The sequence below is a fragment of the Falco naumanni genome, chromosome 5, assembly GCF_017639655.2.
Source record: "Falco naumanni isolate bFalNau1 chromosome 5, bFalNau1.pat, whole genome shotgun sequence".
Classification (NCBI taxonomy): domain Eukaryota; kingdom Metazoa; phylum Chordata; class Aves; order Falconiformes; family Falconidae; genus Falco; species Falco naumanni.
This window is the reverse complement of record NC_054058.1, coordinates 92,512,607-92,538,539: the sequence shown is the minus strand read 5'-3', so window position 1 is coordinate 92,538,539 and position 25,933 is coordinate 92,512,607. Positions and strand designations below refer to the sequence as shown.

Genomic DNA, 25,933 nt, shown 5'->3' with positions numbered 1-25,933 from the left:
GACTTCCCCCGCCCTCCGCAGGCCGCAGCCTTTATTTGGCGAGGTGCGAGCGGGCCCGTTTCGTAACAGCCTTTCGGAGCGCTGACTAACGGTGGGAAATCACGGCAGGCACCGCCCCCCCGGGTTCGCTACAGGCAGAGGCGCCAGCCCGCGGCCCCGCTCGCCGGTTCCGGGCCGCCGCCATCTCGGGGCCCTCGCCCCACCCGGCGCGCTGCGGGAGCCTGCGGGGACCTGCCGCCGCCGGGGGGCGCTCCGCCGCCGCAACGCCTCTCCGCGCCCGGGGTTGCTGCGGGGCGGGGGGCCCTGCCCGGCCCCGCCGCCCCTGGCTGCCTTGCGCAGAGCCCGGCGGAGAGCTGCAGGCCGCGGCCGCGGTACACGTGTCCCTGTGACTCTTATTTACTATCGGCCGAGCGCCGCGCGGGGCAGCCTGGGGGCTGTCGTCTTATCGCGCCCGAGTCAGCCCGCGGTGGCGGCGGCGGAGACTACGGCTCCCAGAACGCCCCTCCGCGTGCCAGCGGGGGCCTTGGCCAATCGGAGCGCTGTCTGGGGGTGATTGATGTGATGCGCGGTGCAATCAGCTGCTCGGGAGATTCAAAACATGTCCGCCCTCCGCGGAGTTCTGATAGACGGGCCAAGCAGCCAATAGGGAGCGGCTGGGGCCTGCGCAACGTTGTCTTCGGCTACTCGGCGAGCGAGCACCGCCAGAATTGGGAGGGGCTTCGCGGTGGGAAGGTGGCGGGGGGGGGAGCTGAGGGGAATTTGGTAATGGCGACGGGTTTGGTAAGTACTACAAAGTTTGGAGCTGCCGCTTTTGGGGGCTGCGAGGCCCCGGCGGGGCATGGGCGGGGTCCGCCGGGTCGGAGGGGAGCGGAGGCAGGCGCGGGCCGAGCCGAGAAGGCCGTTGGCTCCTGGCTTGTGGCAGGAGCCCGGACATTGTTTACTGGGCGCCTTTCCTCACCGGCCCTGCGGGGCCGCCAGGCTCCCGCGCTGTTGGGCTGAAAGGGCCACGGGGGCGCCGGCCGCCCCAGGGGTCCTTCAGCTGCGGCACCAGGCCGCGGAACCAAGCGAAGTAGAGCGAGCGTTCCCCCCTTTTTTTCTTTTTCTTTTTTTTTTTTTTTTTTTTTTTTTTCCCCGGGGAGCGCCCGCCTGCCTCGGTCTGTCAGAGCGAGGGCGCTCTGCCCCGTCACGGAGAGCAGCGGCTCGTGAAGGGAGGAGGAGCGGGGGGGGGATGACTTTGGGCCAGCGGGGTCCCGGCCGGGGGTTAGCGGCAGGGTCTGGGGCGAAGGGGGGACGCCCCCGCCGCCTCCCCCCCGGCCAGGCCGAGCTGTTACGCAGTTGTGAATGAATGGGGCCTTACGCGCATGCGCCATGCCGGCAGCAGTGTATAAACAAGGGCAGCGTCCAGGCGGGGTCACGTGACGGGCCCGGGTGCGGGCGGGGGGAGGCGAGGGCCCGGGCGCGGCCGCGGGCCGGGTCCGTCCCGGAGTGGGGGGGGGTGGGCGGCGGGTAGTGGAGGGGGCTGGGGGGGGGGGGGGGCTGCCCTCCGGCGGGGGGCACGTACTGCTCCGTGGTCGCACGCCTTTGGTTCTGCTGTAACTGTTACGTAATCAAAGTCATGTTTGTTCTGCGATGGGCGTTTGAATGGGGGGGTGGGGGTGGAGCGCTCCCTCCGCGGCCCTCGCGGGGCGGGGCGACAGTCCGGAGGAGCTGGGTGGAAGGTAGGGTAGGGTTCGGCCTGTGCCGTGCTGGAAGGCCGCCTTTGCCAAAACATCGTGAATCATGTTCCTGTGCTGCTGCTCTGCGGCTGTGCCTCTGCAGCGTTTTGGCACAGCTGTGCGAGGCCGGGATGCGGAGCGAGGATCCCTGATCAAAGCAGCTGTGCCAGTAAAAGTCCCTGGTGTAGATCCAGTCTTGCCAGTATGTTGTGTTTTGCTTGGAGAAGCTGTTCTCCGTATTAAACACCATCCAGTAAATCGCTACAGGCATAGACCATGCCTGAGACGGCAGCGGTAGGTTGGGGGAAGGAAGGCAAATAGCAGAAGGAAAACCACTTCCACCCAGGCGTTCCTGCGCGGTGCGGTTTGGGTGGATACTGCTCGGTTCCTGCTGAACCCCTTCTCGGCCACAGTCTTTGTTTACTTCTGTTCTGAATTTATTTTTGTCCTTCAAAAGTAGACGTGGTTTAGTTAACAAGCTCTTTGTTAATATTGACATATTTTAAAGCACAGATTCTTAAATAAATTCATGTAGCTTCTGAGGAAAATGGCAGTAATTATAGTTCTGGGAAGCATACTTCTAGAAGGCATCTGTTGCAACAAGTTTTGAACATGAAGTTAAACTAAAAGAATATAAATCTTTACAAGCTAATTAGTGACCGTTCCCCTTAATGTTCCAAAACACTGAAAGGCTGAGAGAAGCATGTGGTGTCCAAAGGAGGCTTTAATCAAGCAGAATAAAAACAATTTGATAATTCAAGTTGGGCACTTACTTTGTTTTTTATTTTAATTCAGTTGTTAGAGGATATTTTGGCTTTTGTACATGGGTAGCTTTGGTTTAGAGAAATTCTTGTGACTTGGAAGAATAATTTATTTCTCAAACAACTTTCTTGTCAGACTAGTGTGTTGTATCTGTACTTTATCTCAGACTTCCGTTGTGTTGGGGTAACCAGAACAGGTACTTCCAAATCTTGGCAGCAAGGAAGGAGAAGGTAGCAGTCCCAAAATAAGTTAATTTTGGCAGGAAAACGGGAAAGGAAGGAAGAAAAAACAGAAGGAAAAACAAGGCAGAAGGCGTGAATGGAAGGATTTAGACAAGCCAGAAAAACAAGGAGTGGCTTTTCAGAGTTGATTACATGGAGATAATCATCAGGGTCCTGACCTGTACTACTGAGGTCTGGTTTTCTGTTCAGAAATGACTGAACTTTCTGCCCTTGTGGTGTTCTGTAATTTTGCTGTCCCTCATGGGTGATACAGGAATGATTTGCATTAATGATGCTTCTTAGGGGTGAAATACACATGCCATTGATAGTTTATTTTGTATGTTCTCATTTCTCTTACCATCTCTCTCCTTAAAATCAGAATTACACTGTTGTGGCTTTTGCAGTAGTGCCATTTGAGTAGGATCAAACATTTTATGTTTGGAATGAAAGTTAATGTAAGCTTTGCATGTATTTGAAAGATTATGAAAGGAGAAGGTTAGAAATTTTCCAGTAAAAAAATTTCACTGCTCAGGTTAGGCCTTTCTGGTAGGGCCAGTATGTAATTGAAAGGGTTATATCTGAACTATGTTATGTACAGGACAAGCTGTAAAATAAATGAAACAAATTTATGGAATAAGTGGAAACATGGAATTAAAAACGTTGGCTGTATACATAAAGCACCTTTTAACTGTTTATTAAAATAAAGCTGTTGTTTTGTTGTAATTGTTATCAGATTTTTTTTATGCATGGCACTAAGGGAGCTCTTAGGATGGTAGGCTTACTTTTCCATATGCAAAGGTCTGACGGGTTTTAGCTGTCTTTCTCTAATGCGGTGCATGATAGCTTACTTAGTGGACATGCATGTGGGAGATTTTTCAGATTTCCTTTCTTAATAAGCTTTGTTTTCTGTGCGTTTGTGGTGCACTCTTGTTTACTTTTTCAAGGATAATTCATTAAATACAAGGTACTCATGTTATAGTAGCTTTAATTTGTCGTGATCTGAGAAAAACAATAGATAACCACATTACGAAAGACTGCGTAACTTTGTTTTCCAGCTTTTAGAGGCAGTGGTTGTGGAGAATAATCACACAGTTCCTTGACTGCTAAAGATGATTTAAAATATTTCTTTTGGTATGAATGTTGCAGTACTGGGATTGAGGGAAATGAAACTGCAGTGAAAACTAGTAGAGGCTTCTTTTTCTTTCCATTTACAACGCAGTTAAGGATGTTAGCAGTCAGATGTGTTTGAGACTGTACCTAGAGCTGAGATAGCAAGGGCTGTGAAGGGCAGTGGGAAAGGACAACTAGGAAAGATGTGGGCCCGGTGCTAAATGGCGTAGGAGACCTAATGGCAAGGAGTTGAGGACGGCATCTTTGCTTTGTCCTTTACTTGCAAGGCCTGTTTCCAGGTTCCTTGAGCCCCTGGGCGTAGCAGCATGCCTGGCCGAGCGAGGAGCAGCAGAGAGGCAGGTTAGGGGCAGCCCAGGTCGGCGAGGCCAGAAGGATGTGTCGGGGGAGCTGGCCAGTGTCGCTGTGAGGATGCTCTCCAAAAGGCAGTGCATTTGGTGGCAGGAGGGCCTCCAGGAACTGCAGAAAAGCAAATGTCTGGCTTCAAGGAGGAGGATTTGGGGAAATGCCAGGCTGGTCAGCCTAACCTTAGCCTTCAAGAAGATTATGCGGCAGATCCTCCTGACAGCCATGTCCTAGCTGTTACAAGGCAAGGAGGTGACTGGGAATAGCCAGGATGGATTAAGCAAAGGCAAATCTTGTCTGACCTGTCGGATTGCCTTCAGTGACAGGAGGTGGTTCGGCGTACCAAGTGAATGTTCTTTACCTTGGCTTGAGTGGTGGTTGAGGAGGTGACCCCAGACTCGTGGAGGCAGCAGACACAGGCTGCGGCAAGGGAAGGTCAAATGTGGGTAAGGAACAAAGTCTTGACAGCAACAGTGGTCACTGGAGAGGTTCCTGAGAAGTGTCAGGGGAATCTCCATCCTTGGAGGTACTAGAAACTCAAGTGGCGAGGGCCCCAGGCAGCCTCATCTGACTTCAGAGTTGACTCTGCTTTCTGCAGGGGTTGTACTTAGAGGTCCCTTTCAAGCTAAACTATCCTGTGATTCTCAACAGATGATGGAGGAGCTAGGGTTCTGGTAATGAAGTAACTTGTCAGGTGCAATTTAAAAAAGTTCACGTGTGTATGAATTTTTAACCTCTGTCTCTTTAAAGTCAGACACTTTGGAGCATCCTAACATGGTGTGGGAAGTGAAGACAAATCAAATGCCTAATGCAGTTCAGAAACTCCTTCTGGTAGTGGACAAGAGAGCTTCAGGGATGAATGAGTCACTGGAGTTGCTGAAGTGTAATGAAAACCTGCCCTCTTCTCCTGGATATGCATCCTGTGATGAACACATGGAACTTGGTAAATAACATGACTTTTTCAGAGGAAGCCAAATTCTGAAGTTTGTTGTTGTTTTCCTATAGTGAAATTACTGGAAGCAGCTGAATGAAGTTTACTGGTTTTTGACTTAAGTAGGGCAGGGCATATGAGAGTGAATTGTGGTATCTGAAGGTCTTATTTTGAAGTCACTTCTCCCTTTAACGCGTTTCCAGTTCTGACACAGTAGCCTGTTGACTTAAATGTGTTCTTGAACTGATGTGTTCTTGAACTGAGAGCTACAAATTTCTGTTTACAAATTTCTGCTCCTAATCTCCAGAGAAGCTTTTTTTTTTTTTTTTTTTTTTTTGGCACGACAGAAATAGAAAGCTCAAGAGCTCCTCCTAAAGGGAAATGATGCTGCTTTAGATCCCCTGCAAATAGAGATTCTGAGCTAGAGGAAGATTTAACTTCCATTCTTCTGTATTGGATAAAAATAACATGTACGTTAGAAAGTATTGATAGCATCAGTGAAATATTTACACATTTAATTGAAATCCTGGCGTGATTAAGAACAATACTTGGTTACATGAGAGAATGTAACACAGACTTCAGTTAAATATGGCTCTGCTATTCTATTTAACTTGTGTAACATGTAGATTGTTGGTAGGAATTCACTTCTGCAAGACCGTATGCTCAGCTGTCATGACTTTTGACTTACATAATTCTAGTTCCTTGGTGGAAACATGGAAAACTTTTACCTTGTACAGCCCCTGATGTTCATATTTTTTAGTGTTGCACCTGCTAGGACAGATTTATTGTTGATTTAGTATTTCAGTGAAGCATGTTGCTACTTTTGCGTAATTCTTCAGTACAATTCTGTGTAAACTAGTTAGTCTAGTTAAAAACTTTAAAACCAGAACTGCATTTTTATCTAGTTACTTAATGTTTTTCTTTAATTGCTAAATTGCTTGTATGAGTGTATAATAGACCAGAAATGTGATTATTTCTGTGGCTATTTTGTCAAAATTATGAATAGGGTTTGTGAAATGTTCGTCATTGTGATATGAGAAAATAAAATCAGTTACTTCATTGTAATTCCTTTTTTATTTTCATTTGCAAGATCTGGTGTCAACTAGAATTTGTTGATGGGTACAATTATGGTAATTGGTGCATTTGTTTGTAGATGATCTTCCTGAACTACAGGCTGTGCAGACGGATTCTGCCCCACCTGCACTTTTTCAGGTTGGAGCTGATGTTTCACATCAGGAATGTTCAAGGTCTTCCTGGAACCAACATACCTCAAACAGCAATTCAGAAAGTGGTTATTGTGAGAACGGGGTGAACTGGTTGACAGAATTAGCAAATATAGCCACAAGTCCTCAAAGTCCTTTGATGCAGTGCTCTTTTTATAACAGGTACTGACGTTCATTTCAGTTTTGAACTCTTAAGATTTGTAATATTATGTCTCCCGAAACATTTTCTTCACTTTTTACACCTCCTGCCTTTGAACTGGAGCCCTATTTTTGATCTTTCTGTATAGTAACTATTCTTCTGTGGAAGATTGCACAGGACTCATTTCAGAGCCTGTTGCAAAAATGGCTAATTGCTAGCGGTGAGTGAGGTAGGCTGGTATAAGGACATTGCACAGAAGGCTCAGAAATGACAGCCATTTACTTCATGTGAAGCAGCAGATGAAAAATCAAGATGAATTTATTATGTTAAATTCTTAATACTTGCTAGTGCATAATGCAATGTATTTTTTATTGATACTGTTTCAGATTTGCGATCTGTAAATTCCATAAGGCTGTGAGAAGCAGTGTGGGATCTTAGAAATTTCTGGGCTTTACCTTTTATTGCATGGCTTTGGTCTTACAGGTTTATAGTAAGAAAATTAAATGCAGTACCGTTCACACTCATGCACAGGGGATTTAATTGTTAGGACAGAGCAGATGTCTGTGTACCTCAAGGTATTTGTAAAAACTTCAGCATTGTAACAAGGAGATGCTGATGTGAAGGTAGTCATTTGGGTGATACATAGAAGCTATGCAGGAGTTATGCTAAGTACTCCCTTTGCCTGAGCTTGCATCCTTTAATGATGCCATTTGACTGTTGGTGCATATGAAGTTTATTTGGCATTTGGCTCATGCCTACAGAAATATTTGTTAAATAAAAGCATTTTAGAGTAATGGTAGCTAAGTCTTCTGTTGTCTTAATCTGAGATACTGTAAAATACATTTTTCTGTTGTAGATCATCTCCTGTTCACATAATAGCTACAAGCAAAAGTTTACATTCCTATGCACGTCCTCCACCAGGATCCTCAAAGAATGATCCCAACTTCAAGAATGATTTGGATGAAACACCAGTCAGACATGAAAGGGTGAGTTGTTCTGAAACATTTCTAAAATAAATACAGATGCATGAGTAATGGATTAAGCTTTTTGAAAAGAGAAACATTTTTTAAAAAAAATCACCTGTTTAGTTCTAATACCATTTCTGTTTAAGCTAGATACTCTCTTACTTTCTGCCCAACACAATAAACTTGTAGTGCTACATCACACACATTTTTATGAAGAGAACACATTCTAAGAAAGCTCTGCTTCTCTTGTAGTTCCTTCTATAGCAAGCTTTAAAAAATCGTAGTAACTTGTTTGCTGTCTTGAAAGGAAATACAAACCCATCTCCTTTTAGATGCACAAAACTTGTCAGTCCTGCTTCTTCCTTTCCTGTCTATTAATTTGTGTCTGAAACTTGTCTGTTAAAGACATGGGGCTTTTCCCCGTGATTTATGTAGAACCACCTTGGCCCTACAGCTTTTCAGTAATTTGACCATACAGTAACGTGCACTCTGGGTGGTTTGTGGATGACCAAGGAATGGTAGCTTGTAAAATGTTTGTACCTAAGCATGAGATAGTCCATAGGTGTGAAATGTATCTCAGAGAATGAAACTTGAAAATTTCAGGATGGCACATTTCAAGGTAGGAGATGAAAACACTCCATTCACATTTACTGCATTCTTTGAATCTTTGTCTTCATGTTACATTTCTGTTAGTATTGAAGGCAAAACGATGACACATGCAAATCAGAGAATGTATCTGAAGACATGTAAGACCAGCCCATCATCTTCAATAAAATACTAACATCGTTTTGCTTTTTTTTAACAGGCAAATAGTGAATCAGAATCTGGCATCTTCTGCATGTCATCACTTTCAGATGATGATGATTTAGGATGGTGCCATTCTTGGCCTTCAACTGTTTGGCATTGTTTTCTAAAAGGTAGAACAACACATTATTATCAAATAAGTAGTTGTATTGTCTTGTTCTTTTTTTGGGGGGGGCAACACAGACTTTTTTACATAACAGTATTTTTTTTTTTTTTTCCTTGAAAAAATCTATTAGGCTCTCGTTTGTGCTTTCATAAAGGACGCAATAAAGAGTGGCAGGATGTTGAAGATTTCGCAAGATCTGAAAGTTGTGGAAAAGAGGAAAATCTCCCAGTGAGTCCTTACAAGGTAACTGTTAGTTTTAATAAATTTATTTTGATACCTGTAGCAAATACTTAGTGTTTTGTTATCCCTGTGCCTTTTAATTTCTGTCTCAGGAAGACAGGTTTATACTAAACTTTACTAGAGCTGATGGCTGTGCTATTTGAGTATCTTGCTTTAAAGTGATTGGACTGAATTCATTTAGGTGTATTTTGACTGTTACATCATCTTTATTAATTTCTAGCAAGAACTTTTAGGATGTCGGTGTTTTTTAATGTAAGGTGATGGTACACCTATGGTATACACAGGTACATGCTCTTCTTGGGGGGAAAAATTTTGAACTGTATGTACGTTTACAGGGCTATGGTTCAGATGGTTTGAAGTTGATTTCTCATGAAGAAAGCATTTCCTTTGGTGAGTCAGTGCTGAAGCTGACTTTTGATCCTGGCACAGTGGAAGATGGCTTGCTTACAGTAGAATGCAGACTTGATCATCCTTTTTATGTTAAAAATAAAGGTATGAAATGCTACAACTACACTTGGTTGTATATTAAAATATTCTTAGAAAGTGTTTGCAGATTTTATTGGCGTCCCATGTTGCTCAAGAAATTGGTAAAAGTGGTGTCGTAGAATCAATTTACTCTCTTTATAAAGAAATCCAGAATTTGAACAAACAAAACTGTAAAGCTATAAATCTACAGAAATACTGCATTATCTCTTAAGGAAAGGTTTGATGAAATATATAAATGGAGCATAGGAAAGCAGAAAATTTGGGGGGAGAAAGGAAAGCTGCAAATAAGGGAGGCTTGCTAAACATGAAATTTCTGATGATAGAAGTTCCCAGTTTTCAATTACTTTTTTTGGTAGAATGAGATAATAAACTATTTGCAGTAAGTATTCCCTGAGTAAGCGTTTCTGATTTTTATTTTGGGTGAAAGGAACTACATCAGAACATTTTTGTAAGACGGTATCAGCTAGAGGCATGGGATTGCTCCAGTTAAGAACTAGAGAGATTGTCTGGCCATTTGTCTAATTTAACTCTTTACCACTTCAGGTTGGTCATCTTTTTATCCAAGCTTGACTGTGGTACAGCATGGCATTCCATGCTGTGAAATGCATCTTGGAGATCTGTGTCTACCTCCTGGACACCCTGATGCCATTAACTTTGATGATTCAGGTGTTTTTGATACATTTAAAAGGTAATTTTTGGATAAAGTGGCCTCAGTGGCTCTTGTATTTAATGAGAAGGCACCTTAAGTCTACAAGAATTTGAAGCATTCTGTAGAGGAGAGAGGATACTTCTGGTAATACGAGATAAATAAGAGGGAGAAATGTAGACTGAATACTATGAAATCTGTGTAATAATGTGCTCTGCTAAACTGCATAGAGTTTGGAGTGAAAGAACTTTTCAGTTCCCTTTTATGATAGTTTAGGCCAGATTAAGTGGTAAAAATACATCTATTATCTGTTATAAATTCTTCAGGTAAAGTGGGTTATGTTTGAAAAACCTAGTAGTTCTCCCAGAACAGTATGTCTGCCAGCTATTAACTTGCGCTTCACATGCAGCTGTGTCTCTGAATTACCTGAGTAGTTTCTTAGCAATAAATGCATGTGCTGTGGCTTTAGAATAGAGTACTTTCGAAATTCTTAATGGTTTTGTATATTCTGCTTTTTGTGATTCTTTTCTAATATATCAAATTTACCTTCATAGTTTGATTAACTTTGAGGTTTGCATTGCTTTGAGCAAGAGGTTCAACCAGATAACCTTCAGGGGTCCTGTCCAGCATAAATTATTCTAAGTTTCTAAGGAAGTAGTATTACTCACAAAGACTTCTCCGTACTATTTTGAGATTTCCAGGTTTGGTAGGATCCATATTCTCCTACAGTGTTAGCTCTTTTTTAGCATGTGTTTTAGTCCAGTTCCTTTTGGGTTGTTTTACAATAGAAAAAATGAATTTAAAATGCTGTTTGCAGTTCAGGCCCTAGGAGCTCTTTTATTATTTCAGTCTGGCATGGAGTGTGAGGTCCCAAATTGCATGTCCTCACTCATCTGTGCCTGTTTTTTTTTCTTACTAACTCGTATTCTGAGCTGCATATGTGGAGAGCTGTTAGAATCACTGTATTTGCATCTCACTGAAGAAACCGGGCTTGTGAACTCAAGTCGTGCAGCCCAGCTGAGTACTGCTCGGACACTTCAAATTTCCTGTCTTTTTTGCTGGGCAGAAGGAAGCAAGTCACTGAAAAGGAGTGTGCAGCAGGAGCTGTGATTAGCAGGACAGAAGAATTAAAAATCGAAGTCCTGGTGCTGGGTTATGGGAGGGAGATTAGAAATGTGAAGGGTGCCAGACTGTTCGTAGATCAGAGGTCTTTTCTCACTATCCTGTGAACTTGCCTGCAAGGTTGTCAGTGTTACCCCTTCTTTGTTGCTTTTTACTTTTCTAAGGCATTTTGGAGGCAGTCCTTAAGGCTCCACCCTTGCATTTAGGTTCCATCCCACAGAAGGATGGGGACTTTGCAGATGGGGGCTAGACTATCACTTGCAGCATTTCCTTTCTAGTAGCTCTACTTCGTGTTTGGAAAAAAAAAACCAACCCTTCAAAGCCCTTATTTTTGCCATAAATTACGCAACTGTAGCCACATCGAGCAGTGGATGAGTGGAGCCTTAGAGTTACATACATTTTATGTTGTGGTGGTAACATAATGGTTTACCTTTATGATCGAGTAGAACCTTTACAGGTGTATTTTCCCCTTATAGCATGCCGAGGACAGTGTAGTCTGTGGTTCCCAAACTGATCTGCACACACTTGGAGAGGATAACAAATAGTCTGTGGAAATAAACTTCTTCTGTAATGGTCAGAGGTTAATTGTAGTTGTTGGTGAACAAAAAAATCACAACAGTTTATAGTGTTTGGAGGTCTTAAGTTGTATGAAAACAACTCACCGAAGTGTTAAAAAAATACCTTGAAATGTAGCGGCACCTCACATTTTTGTCACTAGAGGGCAGCAGTGTCATGGGTTTTTAAACTTGTCACTTGGGTGGAAGGTTTGTCTGTAAAATAGTATTTAACTGCCTAGAGAAGTTATTTGTACAATAGTGTATATAACTTTAATGCAGTGGTTTCATATTTATAATCAGTACATATTTGCAAGTGAACTTCATGCTTATTCTTCCCACATCAGTTGTCCCTTTTAGTACCTGTCATTCACTGACCAGATTTCATTTATGGTAAGGACAGAAGCAGAAAGAAAGAAGGTTATTTCAAAAGAGGACGAAATTTGAAGACACTGTATAATGAATTGATATACAGCTGGGGAGTTGATAGTACACAGCAGATCTTGCAAAATTGCAGTTACCATTCCATTGAAAAAAACTATTAATGCATTTGTCAGAGTTCTGGTTTGGGTTTTTTTCCCCCACATTGATATGTGCATCAGGTAGAAATCATTATGTCACACAAAAGAGACTAGAATACTAGAAATGTAGCAGAGATGAAGAGTGAATAGCTATTTAGAGATTTTACATGAAAATTGATTGGTTTATGATATGTCTTTTTCTTGTAGTTATGATTTTACACCAATGGATTCCTCTGCAGTTTATGTGCTAAGCAGCATGGCTCGCCAGCGTCGCGCTTCTCTGTCTTGTGGAGGGTCAAACAATCAAGATGCTGAGAGATCAGAATGCAGTAGTAAAAACTGTGCGCCTACTGCATCATCACATCTTTCCTCCAGTTCTTTGTACAGCAAAGCTGGCAAAAGCCACAGCTCAGGGACTGCAAGTACTGTGAGTGCCACTTCTCCAAACAAGTGCAAAAGACCAATGAATGCCTTCATGCTTTTTGCCAAAAAATACAGAGTGGAATATACTCAGATGTATCCAGGGAAAGACAACAGGTAATGGTATAAAATGTAGTTTTGTATTACTGGGGAGCTAGCAGAAGAACCGTGTCCCACCTTTACATTTAAGTGGACTAGATTTTGCATTTGAAACAAAATGTATATTGTTTTAAGAACAAGTTTTGAAAGATGCTGAACAAAGCTTAATCTGTGGGCACACCTTTAAGTATTTACAGTACTCAGTAAATCTGCCACAAGCCATTTTTGGCAAACTTAACCTTCTGAGAAAGCATTCAGGTAAAACAACTGACATATCTATGTGTGTGCACCAGCAGAGTCACAAATACACAACAATCATTGTTTACACTGATGAGAAATGTTCATGGGGAAAAAAGTACCAGGCTCTCTTGTGTTGTAACGGAAAATTAATTTTAAAAAATATTTTTTAAAAAACATTTATTCTCAGACTGTATATCATATTGAGTAATGGAGTACTGATTGTTGGGATACCTGAAAGATCTTAGTCCAAACAGCACATTGCCAAATTTTGCTTGTCCTGAAGGCATTAAGTAATCTGCTGAAACTTGCAGGAAGAGTCATATGACCGTGTGTTTGAGGGGAGGGTTCTTTGTTGGTTTCTTCTTTTGTTTCTATCTAGATGCACATTCATGTCTAATCATGTTTTTGTAAAGGTCTCCTTTAGATATGTTTTCTTCTTAATACTAAATTGTATTAAACAATTATATATTTATTATATCTTTATTTCTATTCTATATATTTATTATTTATACTTATAGATAATATATTCATATAATATGTAGATATCACATATAATAATATATGTATGTGTATATTATATAATGATTTATATTATCAAAATATGATTATAAATTATAAAATAAAAATTTAATCAGTTTAAAGTTAAATAATATTAAATATTTTGTGCTAATTGTGCAAATGTAAATATAAACTAAAACACATGAACATGCACTGATCTTACAATCAGGTTTTTTTATGTTTATAACATTATGAAAATTGTTACTATAAAAATTGCATTGTCACATAACAATTTGAGTGCTAAATCTCATAAAAACTGAAGGTGACAGGCTTTGAGAGGGTTTTGGCTATTTCCTAATATTCTAGTAAGGAAGCTGTAACTGGTGTTGAGGAATAAAATCCTACCACACAAATAAGCCATCTTTAAATCCCAGCCAGTCTTGTGTGTCCTAGCAGTGATGTTCTGCAGTGTTTATAGTAATTTCAGTGAAGCAGATGCGCTGCCTTCAAATTCATTGCAACCATCAGACAGAAATGTTGGCTAGGAAAGTTTACGATGGTTGTATATTTAATTTAAAATGCTGATTTCAAACAGATGAAGTGAACTGGAGCTGCAGCTGGATGGATGTGAACAGAAGTTGAATATTTCGGTGGGCAGGTTTACCTCGGAGGGAAGTGATGACAAAGCTCCAGGTTCCAGCCTGCCCTGCTCCCTGCGCCGTTTGGAGGGCAGTGCCCGGGGATGCAGTTTCTTGGCACCCACAGGGTACAGCACAGAAGACTGATCATAAGAGTTAGTGTAGGTTGATTTTATAGGCATTCAGCTATAGTTGCTTAAGCGTTGCTGGGACATTGATTATTTTAGCTATTCAAAGGCAACTGTTGTTACTTAAATGTGTGTGTCATTTTCAGATGAATGAGCAGATCATCTCATTATATGCTTATATAATGAGATGCTTATATGTAGTACTCATTTCTGTTCAGCAGAGTTCTTATGTTTGCTATGGGTTTTGGGGTTTTTTCTTACGCATTTAAGAAAGGACAGAACTTGAGATGTCCTGAGTTAAGCGGTCTGTTTAGAGACAAAGTAGTTCAAGTCACGTCAGCAAGGCAGTGAGCTGTAATCACTGAAAGCACAAGTCAGCATTCACGTGATACTTAAAAATACCGTGGACTGTAGGACCGTACTTGAGAAACTGGTGTTAGGGTAGCATTTGTTTCTTTTCTAGATATTCCCACTGTAACCATGGTTGGTCTTGGTTATGCTTCAGAAATACTTGAATAATTTGAGTAGTGTACAATCTAAGGATGAAGAAAATCACCCAGCTATTAACATTTGTTCATGCTGAACATAATTACTGAGTAAACCAGAGGTGATCTCAGTTCTGTTCAGTAATTTCTTTTGAATTAACTCCATGTGAGGGATTGCATGCTGCACGTAGTCGGTTGCTAAAATGCGGTGGGGTATCTTACCAGCGTTTTAAGACGACAGAGGCAGTGTGCAGAGCACTGCGAAGTTCTGATGAGGTGACGGGTGCCTGAGGCAGTGATGCAGCAGGGTCAGGTTTTTGTACTTGTTTATGGTCATGAGAATTAGGTCTCTGTTACTTCAGGAAATTTTGCTGTATACATCTTTTCAGTCTCAGTGGTTCACTCATACTACTGTTTCCTTGGAGAAATGGAGCTTTTGTCTCTTGTGTTAGATTTTTCAAGCTTTTTGAAACATACAGATCTCTACTCGCTTTCAGTGCCTCATGCAGTTTTTTTCTCTGGAGGTATAAAATACATACAAATTTTTTGAATGTTAAATACAAAGATTTTATAGTGCATTTTTATGTGGAAATGCAATGGCTTTAGCAGCAAGCCTGCTCTCTCTAGGTCACCGTGTTCTTTCCTGGGGGTATGAGCGACCCAGCACAAACTGGTGACCATACCCAGGTTTTTGGTGCTGTTGATTTGCCTCTGGATACTGCCAAAACGTGAAAAAACCAGCTCATTAAACTGGAATGTATTTCCTTCTGATGACAGACCAAAGATAGTGGCTTACAATTTGGCTAGAAGACTAGAAATTCCATTGCCAAACAGACAGGCTGTCCAAATAGATTTGATGTTGATGGGATGTGGTTGCAACTTGAGGAGTTTGCTCAAAGGAGTCAGCAGAGCATGTGACAGCACAGGCTTACCGGCAGCGCCAGCGGAGCTCTTGCTGTGCTCTCCAAGTGCTCTGCACCTCGCGGGAGCCTGACCAGTACAACATGGTCTTGCAGGATTAGAATCCATTTTCTTAGTATGGTGCAGAAAAGCCTTCCGAATTGCTGTATGTGTAATGCCGTGGAAACGGCTGGTGACACTTTGCTCTTCTTGGATGTGTTAGAAAGTCTGTGAATGGCTTTGCCACCAGCAAGGAACTTTTTAATACGATAAAGCAGAGTATGTAGTTGTACACACCTTTTCCTTAAAGCTGGTCATAGAACTTCATCGCTGTAATCTGAAGCCAAAGCACGCCTACTCACTAATTTACTAATTGGCATTGATAAAAGAGCTGTTCAGAGATTTTCATTCAGCTGAAGTATGGAGTTAAAGCTTCAATGGAATCTTGATCCAACATTTGGGAGTGTAGTTAAGCAATATGGCATGATAATACGGGGAAGTATTGCCCAAAAGACGTCAAGTTTATAAGCAGTAGGAAAGCAATCCGTTCAGCTTCTGGAAATCGTGATAGGTGTGTTAGAACAACTGATTCCTTCTGCTTAGGAATGGGAACTTACCAGTATGTTCCGCCCAGTATGGATTGAAGGTGGAAGAAGCTACATGCATATGTTAAATAGACATGGGGATCTGCAGTTAATGAAATACTTGTTTGGCTGAGGTCATATTCAGATCATTGCCCTAATTATTAGAGAACATATTTTCAGCCAATCTGTCATGCGGTCTTCTAGTACGAAAGCAGAGCAAAGCAAATGTGAGCTACCATTTGGTGGTGGTTTGGGGTTTTTTAACATCCCTGTTTTTCTGGTTTATGCTAGTTGCTGTGTACATCCTTTGAAATGTTAGACTGTGCGTTGACCCATGCTCAGCTCACACAGAAGCCTCAGCTGTTCAACTGTTAAAAGGAGGATTGAGAAGATAATCAGAAACATGATTGTTTTTTAAAAAAATCTTTAAAGATACAGTTGATTTCTTCTGTGTGTATTATTTCCACGTTTAACTTTTGTCTTTAAAGTGCTGAGATAAAAAAAGAATATTCCTTTATTTCTTAACATGGTGTCCTGACCGTACTGTAAACATTTATCTTGCAGAGCCATAAGTGTGATACTTGGTGACAGGTGGAAGAAAATGAAAAATGAAGAAAGACGGATGTACACGCTAGAAGCCAAGGCCTTGGCAGAAGAACAGAAACGTTTAAATCCTGACTGTTGGAAACGAAAACGAACAAATTCTGTATGTTTGGGAAGCAGTCTTTGTTTTTTTTAATGCAGTTAAATGTGTTCATGTGGTACTAGAGTGGTTTTTGTGCAGGATAAAGTCTGCTGTCTGCTTTCTTGGGTAGCCCAAACCTTCATTTTACTCCCCCGTGTTGTGTAACTTGCTTTTGGACAGCTGGCCAGAGACGGGGGAGGGGAGGGTCTGGCTGGCTGTTTCCTGAGAGTTGCATGATTTCTGTTGGACTGCAAGTGAGCGCGCTTACGAAATGCAGAGGGAGGGCACGTGACCTTTTGTATGAAGTAACTGAGTTTATAAGGTTGTACCTGAATTACATCCGTCCATGTCTGTCAAAACCACTTAAAACTCCCACAGAATCCTTCCCTGTTCCGATTCAGTTTCCTTTTTCTTTACCGTTTTCTGTCTTGTTTACTCATAATTTGTATCAGCATATACAAAGTTGTTGAGGGAGCAGATTGTATTTTTTCCATTAACCCCTTTTATTTATTACTCTTATTTTCATTGTAAAATAAATAGAACAGATAACGCGTCCTCTGTGGGGAGATAGATTGTTTTCCACTTTGTAGAAGGCCATCAATTTAATGAGTCTGCAGCAAGGCAGGGGATATATTAGGTAAGATAAGGGCTTTCAAGCTAATATTATCATATAAAGAGAACGTGGGAAAAAGGAGATTCTGCCATCCTCCATGTTCAGCTAGAAAAGCAGGGTGGAAGGAAAGATCCACTGAGGTGCACGGAACGCCGGGTCCTTTCATCAGCCGTTTTATGCCTGGACGGGAGCGTCAAGCATGGTGTGGACTTCACAGGTTTAAGATTGCATCCTCAAATCACCCCCTTACTTCTCATGTGTCAGTGAGGCTGCTTCCTAAACAGCATTTGCAAGTGTTGCCTTAAGACTGCGTAAGAAATGCACCACCAGTTAAGCTGCTGCTTTGCCGTACATGCCGGGTGCCGAGTTCTCAGTCCCTTGTTGCAGAAGGTTTCACCAAATCCTAGCTGCTAGGAACAGGCTGGTTTCCTGTTCGCTGTATTCTATTTTAATCAACAGTGACAACTTCTGTTAGATTTCCTTGTGGGTTTAGTTAAAATACTACTATTTATTTCTTTTCTTCTGCTTTTACGCTACTGCAGTCTTGGGCACTGGATGGGGAGATCAGTGCCATTTCACACGTGCACCTGCTTCTGGGAACTCACTGGGGCCGTGGTGTGTAACTGGAGAACAGTGGGGGGCTGGCCTTAGTAAGAAGGACGCCTTTCTTACCCTGCCTTGTAGTAGTATTTTCCTTGTCCCTGGGGTCTTCAAGCCAAGATAACAGTATCTGTAGAACTTGTTAATGCAGCGTTGCAGCAGGAAACACCTTGTTTTCTGTCGGTGAACTATGAATGTTGTTAGCAGCTTGGTTACCTTACCAAGCAATAACTGTGGACTCCCGGCTGTGACAAAGAAGCCTTGATGATCTGTCGATCAGGGGATAAAATAATCGTTCAGCCTTTTCTTCTCTTCTAACTGATCAATGATCACAAGTACTTGTGGCTTTCAGAACAAACGTTTGCTACAGTTAAGGTAAGGTCTGCCTCCCCTTTGCTTGGTAACCACTAACCTGGTTTTCTCTTCTCTTTTTCTCAGGGCTCACAACAGCATTAAGCCAGAATTTTCCTGTTAACTCTGTATTTACAAAATGGCTGTTGCTTGATGGCAAGAAGATGCAAGATCAAGGTCTTAACTATTTGTTGTGACTTTATATGACCATAAAATACCGGCACCATCAAGTTGGAAATGATCTAATACGAGTGCAGATTTGCTTTTTACAATAGAACATTAAGTAAGCTGAAACTATCAACAATTTAAACCAAATTGCCTTATTTTTCTTCCAAACTTCATATATGCATCAGGTAATATAGGCTTGAAAATGGATATCCTGTGGTGCTAAAGTACTTTAGAAAGAGGCGAAGGAGATGTGTATAAATGTTTATTTTTAAAGAAAATGTACAAAAAGGGGAATTTTAAAATATGTAACAGCTGTTTATATACATTGATTCTTATTGCTGATTAATATGTATTGCACAACCGTATTATTAATTACGATTCTGGGGCCTGGGTTTTTCTGAAATGGCAAAATGTATTACCAGCCTGTAGCTTCCCAGCCTGCCCAGATGCCAGCAAGTTGCCCAGAACACGCGGTAAGTGGAGAGTGTTGTGTGATCTCGCACGGGAGCTGCTGCTTGGGTTGCCACGTATCACATTTGTATCCACAAGGGAGATAGTTTTGCACCAGCTGGCACTAGTGAGAGCTGTTACGGCCCAGGACAGGATGAAATGAATAAATAGCATTATCTCAAGAAAAATGGTGCTGTTGATATCGTCACCATCATAGTTTTAATTCTGTGTTCTGTCTTTGCCACATACTCTACAACATTTTATTTTGCCATAAGACATCTTTATGGTGGGGGCAAACTTTGCACTTAACTATACGTGCAACACTTGCACTTTACTTTTTTTTTCCTCCAACTGTCTAAAAATTAGAGCAGCTGCGTTAGGATTACAATTGCTTCTGCTGTGAACTTTTACAATCATAGCTTTTCATGTACTAAACAGCTGTGTGTTTTTTTGTTTGTTTTTTTTTTTTTTTTTAAGAATCACAACTGTAAATTTCAGTTTATGACACATGTCTATATGATGTTGCCCCTAAGATTTTTGCACACTATATTCTTGTATATCATTTCAAATAAATTCATTAAAACTTGGTGGTGTGTATTTTGTAAAATGAAGGTGACTAATCATTAGGCCAGCCCTGCAGAGAGGAGCACGTTCCGCACGGAAGTCTTCGTGTCAACCCATTTGAGGTATGTATTGATGCTTTGCAGTTAGGAAGTTGCTGAAGAATTTCAAATGCTGATAGGATTGGATAGTCGATGTTCTTTATTACAGTTTAAACAAAAGAAGAGCTGAAATCAATATAAGTTATTCCAAAGCAAACAGAAGCGCAATAGAGAATCATTTACATTACTTATAAATATTTTTCCTTGTGTTAAAATAAGCGATTTTTAGATGGGAACTGATAGTACTTTTGAAACGCTAGAATAGTCTTCTCAAAAAGCCTAAAATGTATCCAACTGTTTAAAACTATAGGAAAAGAGCTACTTCCTTATTTGAGATATTCAGCAATTATACTGTAATATTTGAGTACGTTCTAATTTTATACCTTTCTAAATTCAAAAGGAATGCTGAAGTGATTTGATTTTATTAGATGCAGACTTAGAGCACATAAAAATTATACAATTTCCTTATTTGTGTATAAATAAGTTCCTACAATGCGAACGTAAAGCAAGAAGATGGAGGTTTCGCCAGTGAAGTAAGTAAACACATTAATTGTAAAGCTTACGTATTTGGGAGTAACTTGCATGAACCCGAAGTACTTATGTGGTACCAAAGGCCCGTGAGTGTGGTGCTGTCCATTCCCTGTTTGAGAGAGTTGTCCAGGTATGTTCACTGAAGGGTTGACATTGCTTTCTGCAGCAGCTGAACCATTATGGGATAGACTGTTGCAAACTCCTTTCCTTCTCTTGTTCTTACTGACTGAACGTAAGCTTCCAGTGCACCACTAAGGAAAAAAAATAATAAAGTAGCTAAAGCAATTAAAGAGCATACAAGCACTGCAAGTGCAGGATCTGCACCTGAAATCAACTGACTTTGTTCCCCGCTACAGAATTTTCCTCGGATGCTCTTGCGTGTCTTTGTGGAAGGAGGTGGGCAGAAAAGTCTTTACAAAGCTCTACGTAATTGTTTCATGATTTTCATTTCTTGCATGTTTTGGGGAGCGGAAAAGTTAACATTTAAATAAGCAGCAGCAGCATGTTGCAGATGGCTTGAAATGACAGCTCTGACGCACAGACTCGGGCACATTGCTGTACTGGTAACCTTTAGAAATGGAAAGAATAGACTCCAGCTGCTGCAGACGCTAAGTACAACTTGCAGAATGAAAACTGGGGCACTGGTGAACAACCGAGATGCCCTGAGGTGATTTCCTGGCTAAGTCTTTTGAACCGCTGTCCTTGGGGAAACGCTGCCCTAACTCACAGTGTACGTGTGCGCTTCGGCGGCTTTGCGGTGTTTTTCTTGTAGGATGTTGCACACAGAAGTAAGTCTTGTGTAAGCTGCACAAATACAGGCATTTCAAAGCTAAAGTGGGAAATGGTGATGGTGTAATTTAACGTAATTTAACTTGCTGTACAACAGAGGGCCACCTTTCATCCAGCCAGTGTAATAAATGGTACTGAGTGCCAGCGTATCTGTAAAGCAAAGACTTTGTAAACACTTAAACACTTATTCTGGCTTAATAGTTCATTAACTAGCCCAGGTTGGTTTTGCCTTTTTTTTTTTTTGCCTAGTTTTAAATACACCTTGTAATCTGATTTTCCTCTCCATTTCCTCTCTCCTGGTTCTTCATTTAATAGATACAATGATCTTGGGGGTTTCCTCCTAAAACTTGTTTATAATTATGTTCCGTTAGTGCTATTTGCAGCAAAACTCCGACATTTAAGGAAACGTGCACGCAAACAGCACCCCATTTCAAGTGGGGACGAGGCTCCCCGTACACGGCTGTTCCTCTTCTGGCTGGTGGCTGTGGCAGCACCAGTACAGGCTGGCACTGTGGCCCCTCCTGCCTGTACCCAGGACGGGGCCCTGCTGCCACCCCCCGCGCAGCAGAGCTCCCTGCGGGTCCCCGTGCGGGGCAGCAGAGCTGAAGCGGTCCCTGCGGGTCCCCGTGCGGGGCAGCAGAGCTGAAGCGGTCCCTGCGGGTCCCCGTGCGGGGCAGCAGGCCGGCGTTCGGCTCCCGGCTCCCGCCTGCCTTTCCGGCAGCACAGGGCACGCCGGCACGGCTGCGCTGCCAGGGAGGGCTCCGGTGGCGCGGCAGGAACCTTCCCCGTGCGGGGGGAGCACAGGGCTGAGATGGTAACAGCAGCTGCCGGGCAGTGCCTGTAACTACCCGTGAGCTGCCGTGGGGTGGGGGGGGTGGGGGGGGTGGGGGGGGTGGGGCTGCGTTTGTGTTCACGGCTGGTTCCAACAGACGCGTTGGCGGTGAAATACTGTGGCCCTGCATCGAGTTCAGGGGCCCTAAGGCAGCACCGCGACCCCCCGCGTGCCTGATGAGCAGTAAGGCAGTTAATTAGGCTTAAGGAAAACGCAACAGCGGGGCTCAGCCCGTGTCTCACACGCGCGGCCTCCTCCTGGAAGGGGGGTGATGAGGGAGGAGGCCAAGGTCCCCGTGTGATGCTGCAACACGGGGAAGCTGCAGCTGAGCCACCAAACCTGGCAGAGCAGAAGCGCGGGTAGGAAGAAGTGGGGCTGCAATACACTTTGCTGCCTGCAAGTAAAGCAGCCGGGGCTCTGAACTTCCCAAACGGAAACCAGAACCCCCCCGCATTGGAGCGGTGCTGGGACTCTCCATCAAAGTTCGTGTCTTAACAAGTGGGAGATGGTCCTGAGGCCAAGAGCCTTCAGTTTGCTGGAGAGAGGAGTCAGCTCGGGGTTCCAAGAAGCCAGTGACAGTGGCTGCAGCCGCTCTGCCAGCGCCCCTCACCCCCCGCGAAGCCACACAGCCGGGGGGCAAGCGGAGGAGCTGGGGGTCCACAAACAGCACGTGTGCACACGCGTCGCTAACGGAGTTTGGCCGTGTGAGAGACACGAGCAGCTGGGCAACCAGGGGACCGACCCAAGGCAGCTCTTCTGAGCACAGGGTGAGGACGGCACAGCGCAGGCACGAGGTGCTGCCCCCCCCCCCCCCCCCCGGCACAGCTCCTGCCACCCCTGGGCAGGGCAGCTGGACTTGGCGTTCCCTCTTTGCTGAAGCCCCGGGCGCGCTGCCTGAGACTGAGGGGATGCAAAAGGAGGATGGGCCGGACGATCGGTGCGTTGAGAGGCTTCAGAAGAACGCAGTGACTGAGCACAAACAGTCCCGGGTGCCCTTGAGAGCTCTTCAGTTTTTGTACCTGAATAGCGAGTTACTGCCCAGGGACCCACACCAGGTGCCCACACACTCTGAAGAGCCGCTTTGCATTTTTTGCACATCAACAAACACCAAGAGAAAAGCTATCCCCTGTTACCGCCAGAGAGGCAGGGAAAGAAGGTTTCTCTCGTCTGGCCATAATGAAGCTGACTTTGCACCGGGTCAGCTCCCCGAAAACCTTCTGCCTGTTCTTCCCAGGGTCTCCGGAGGGCAGCACGGGGCCTACAGGGAAAGAAGTAACAACTGGAAAATGGCTTGCTGCAGCCACAAAGTGCTCCGGTGGGACTCGCCTCACTGCCGGCCATCAACACGACGGGCTGCAGAGATCAGGCACATTTGCAGGTGAGTTTTAAATCCCAAGGTTTAAAAAGAAGAAGTGAGACTGGGGGAGAGGGGCAGCAGTAACTGCGCTTTTGGGATAAACTGACCTCTCATGGCTATGAGGGGCAAACGGGGGAGAAGCAGAGCGAGCAGCAGGTGGGAGATGCAGGCAGGGAAGGGTCAAGGACCACATCATGGTGAGGGAAGATGCCTCAGAAGTCCTGTATCTCACATTTCCACTCAGGTCAGCACTCAAGTGCTCTGGTCAGCACTAGCTGTTGAACATGTAAGACGTTCATTACCTTCTACAAAGAATTTTTTCTACAAAGAATCTTCTATTAAAAATAACAGTTGAGAAACTCCTGGGACAGTTTTCTTACTGTAACTGTCATTCATCTTGCTGAATCTCTTCCCTTCCACTCACCGGTGTCCCTGTCTTGTCCTCTATACCCTCCCCAAAGTTTGTTGGGCCCAATTAGTTTTTAGAAGTCATCAAAAACTGAAAATAGAAAAAAGAAACATATTGACCTGCTTAACTTAGAAAGCTCTGACACCTCTTGATGAAGCTGTGGGTTGGCATCATTGTCCGGATGGTAACACTGCCATCCCTTTCTGACTTTTTCAAAGCAAGGAGATAAAGCCCTTGAAAAAGATGACAGAGATAACCAGATCCCTTCAGATGAAAGGGAGAAGCTTTACCTTAAAAGCAGCATCCAAACCACTCAATGTCAGCCCTCAATAATCCATAGCCAGACAGTTATTCCCAGCAGATCAGACAAGAGGGAATGAGATTTAGGCCACACTAAGTGCCCCACGCAGTATTAAAGAGCCCTGCTGTCACACCTTCCAGCAGCTTTTATCTTTTTTCTTTCTCTCCTGCCTCAAAAGGATCTGATTTAGCTGGCAAAACCAACTCCATCAGTGGCAGCCACTGTCCTCTTACGACTCAAAGAGCAGCTAAAAGGAACTCGGCAAATTGTTTGGCAGCCTTAGAACTGCCCAGACCCTCCTCCTTCCCAGCAGAGACCTACAGCCAACAGAAGCTGATCTTGGTCAGCTCTCTTCACCTGTGCTCGCTCTTTTACCATGGCTTTGCTTGGGTCGTTTCAAAGAGACAGAGTCCAAATTCATCAATATGACCAACCCAGGAGCAATGTAACTCTCTTTTCTGCTCAAAAGACAACCAATAATTACTACTCCATCAATACTGTAAGGTGAATTCTTAGGCATTTTTCTAAAACAGGCCTTGTACAGCTTTATATTTAACAACGCAAATAACATCTTTCTCAATACTCTAAACGCATTCACTATTTTCCCACGTCCCATGCTTCCATCTCCAAAACAACTGTTTAAATGCTCTAAAGTTGAACGTTAAAATGCAATTAATAATCAATAATTTTACCTGAAATGCTAAAACAAAAGCTTGGTTCTTCTCAGACAGTAAGAGTTTGGCTAATGACAAAGGCAGGGTGAGCACCAGCTTCTCATCAACCTTAACATTTATGTTAGGCTCACTTGACTTGTCAGCCTTTAGCTCGTGAAGGTTGTTTTACAAATGTCACGTCTCCCGTTGGTGGGGATTTCACTGTAATCCTGGGGGAAACACCGACAGGAACTGCAGTGCCAAGAGAATGAACAACTCATAGAGAAACACCTACCATCAAACAGAGGACGCGGGCACCTCTGGAGCAGAACCGGCCCGGAGAACTGCCCGCTGCACGTAGCCGTCGAGGCGGAGCAGCACTCTGCTTCCCACCTGGGCGGCTGTAATAAAGCTGCCCCAGGGGCCTCACGCTGACTGACAGGATGAAAAGCTGCTGCAGCTGCTAAAGGCTGGCAGCCAAGAGGCAGCCACAGCCACCAGGAGCTCCATACCCTGGTGGTGACCATGGAACGGCTCATCATCGTGGTCAAGCTCTGATCAGCTCAGCAAACTCTCTTCTGCAGTGCTGCCTGTGGTAATGACACGATGGCGACAGGCCGGAAAGCCTGTTTGGGAACAGCGTTCCTGGTGATGGAAGGTAACGGAGTGGCAGAAATCATGAACCCGGGAGAAAGGATGGCTGAAGTGCAGAGAATAACGGGGAGGTTGCTTCAGAGAGCAAGGGAGGCACGGGCTGGGAGGGGAACCAAAAGCATCAACAGTCACAAAAATAGATGTGATTGATTTCAGAAGTACATTTTGGACAGGAATTTTGTTTCTTTGAAGACAATTACTAAGTCTTAAGGGTGGGATTTCGTGACTTGCGACATCCAGAAACACGGACGGTGCAGGAAGCTGCTTATGGCAGAGCAAGGTGGTTGCTGCTGTGTGAAGCCACTTCCAGCTCAGGCTGCCTGAGCCGGGCAGCTTGTGACGATCTGCTTCACTGAAGCTGCTGAGATGCTACGTGAGTGTACTTTACTTTGGGAGACAAATGAGCTTAGTAGCTTTGTTAACAATTTAAATGCAGATTTTATGATAACATTTTGTGAACTTTACCAGTCCTAGCTCAAACAAGCCTTTGTAAACTATGCTGGCAGTACAGATACTCAGTTCAGATGCACCGGTTCACTATTAAAATCTCGTCTTAAAAAAAAGTAGGCTTGCTCCTGTAGAGGACACTGTAAAAACACTAGTACGTAAGTAGTAATGGAAAAATAAATGGCATCATGGGTGAAAGCAGTATCATCAAGTCTCCAGCACAGAAGAGATCACAGCTGTTGTCATATAAAAAGATGTAATTTATAGTTATATTACCGATGTTTAAGAAGATGGAAGAAACCCTGTTTATGTAATATACATAACATACTCTTGAAGGGATTAGACTAAATAATGCCCTAAATTCAGCATCTTCCAGTCTAATAAAGGACATAAAACCTGTTCAGCAATCTGTTTCTATTTTAAAAGACAAGCTATGTATACATTACAAATATTGTTTGTAAAAGAGAGCTATGGAAAGAGGGTTGGTGGGATGTTCTGCATATATTAATGCTTCATTAAAAATGCCATAAG

At 43.5% G+C, this 25,933-nt stretch overlaps 2 protein-coding genes across 2 annotated transcripts in view; one reads left to right on the top strand and one right to left on the bottom strand.

Moving 5' to 3' along the window:
- The first annotated feature begins 684 nt into the window (after nucleotides 1-684).
- HBP1 (HMG-box transcription factor 1) lies at nucleotides 685-19,354 on the top strand. The gene is made up of 11 exons (XM_040594564.1): nucleotides 685-780; nucleotides 4,922-5,114; nucleotides 6,256-6,487; nucleotides 7,321-7,450; nucleotides 8,235-8,346; nucleotides 8,470-8,582; nucleotides 8,915-9,071; nucleotides 9,609-9,753; nucleotides 12,116-12,445; nucleotides 16,465-16,606; nucleotides 18,237-19,354. Exons 1-11 carry the CDS (start codon nucleotides 766-768, stop codon nucleotides 18,252-18,254), a joined length of 1,587 nt encoding a protein of 528 aa, XP_040450498.1. The 5' UTR covers nucleotides 685-765; the 3' UTR covers nucleotides 18,255-19,354.
- Nucleotides 19,199-25,933, bottom strand: part of COG5 (component of oligomeric golgi complex 5) — a 182,625-nt gene continuing 175,890 nt past the window's right edge. Inside the window, exon 22 of the mRNA XM_040594563.1 lies at nucleotides 19,199-20,211. Within this exon, the coding sequence (XP_040450497.1) occupies nucleotides 20,097-20,211 (115 nt within the window). The 3' untranslated portion in view covers nucleotides 19,199-20,096. The remainder of the gene's footprint in view (nucleotides 20,212-25,933) is intronic.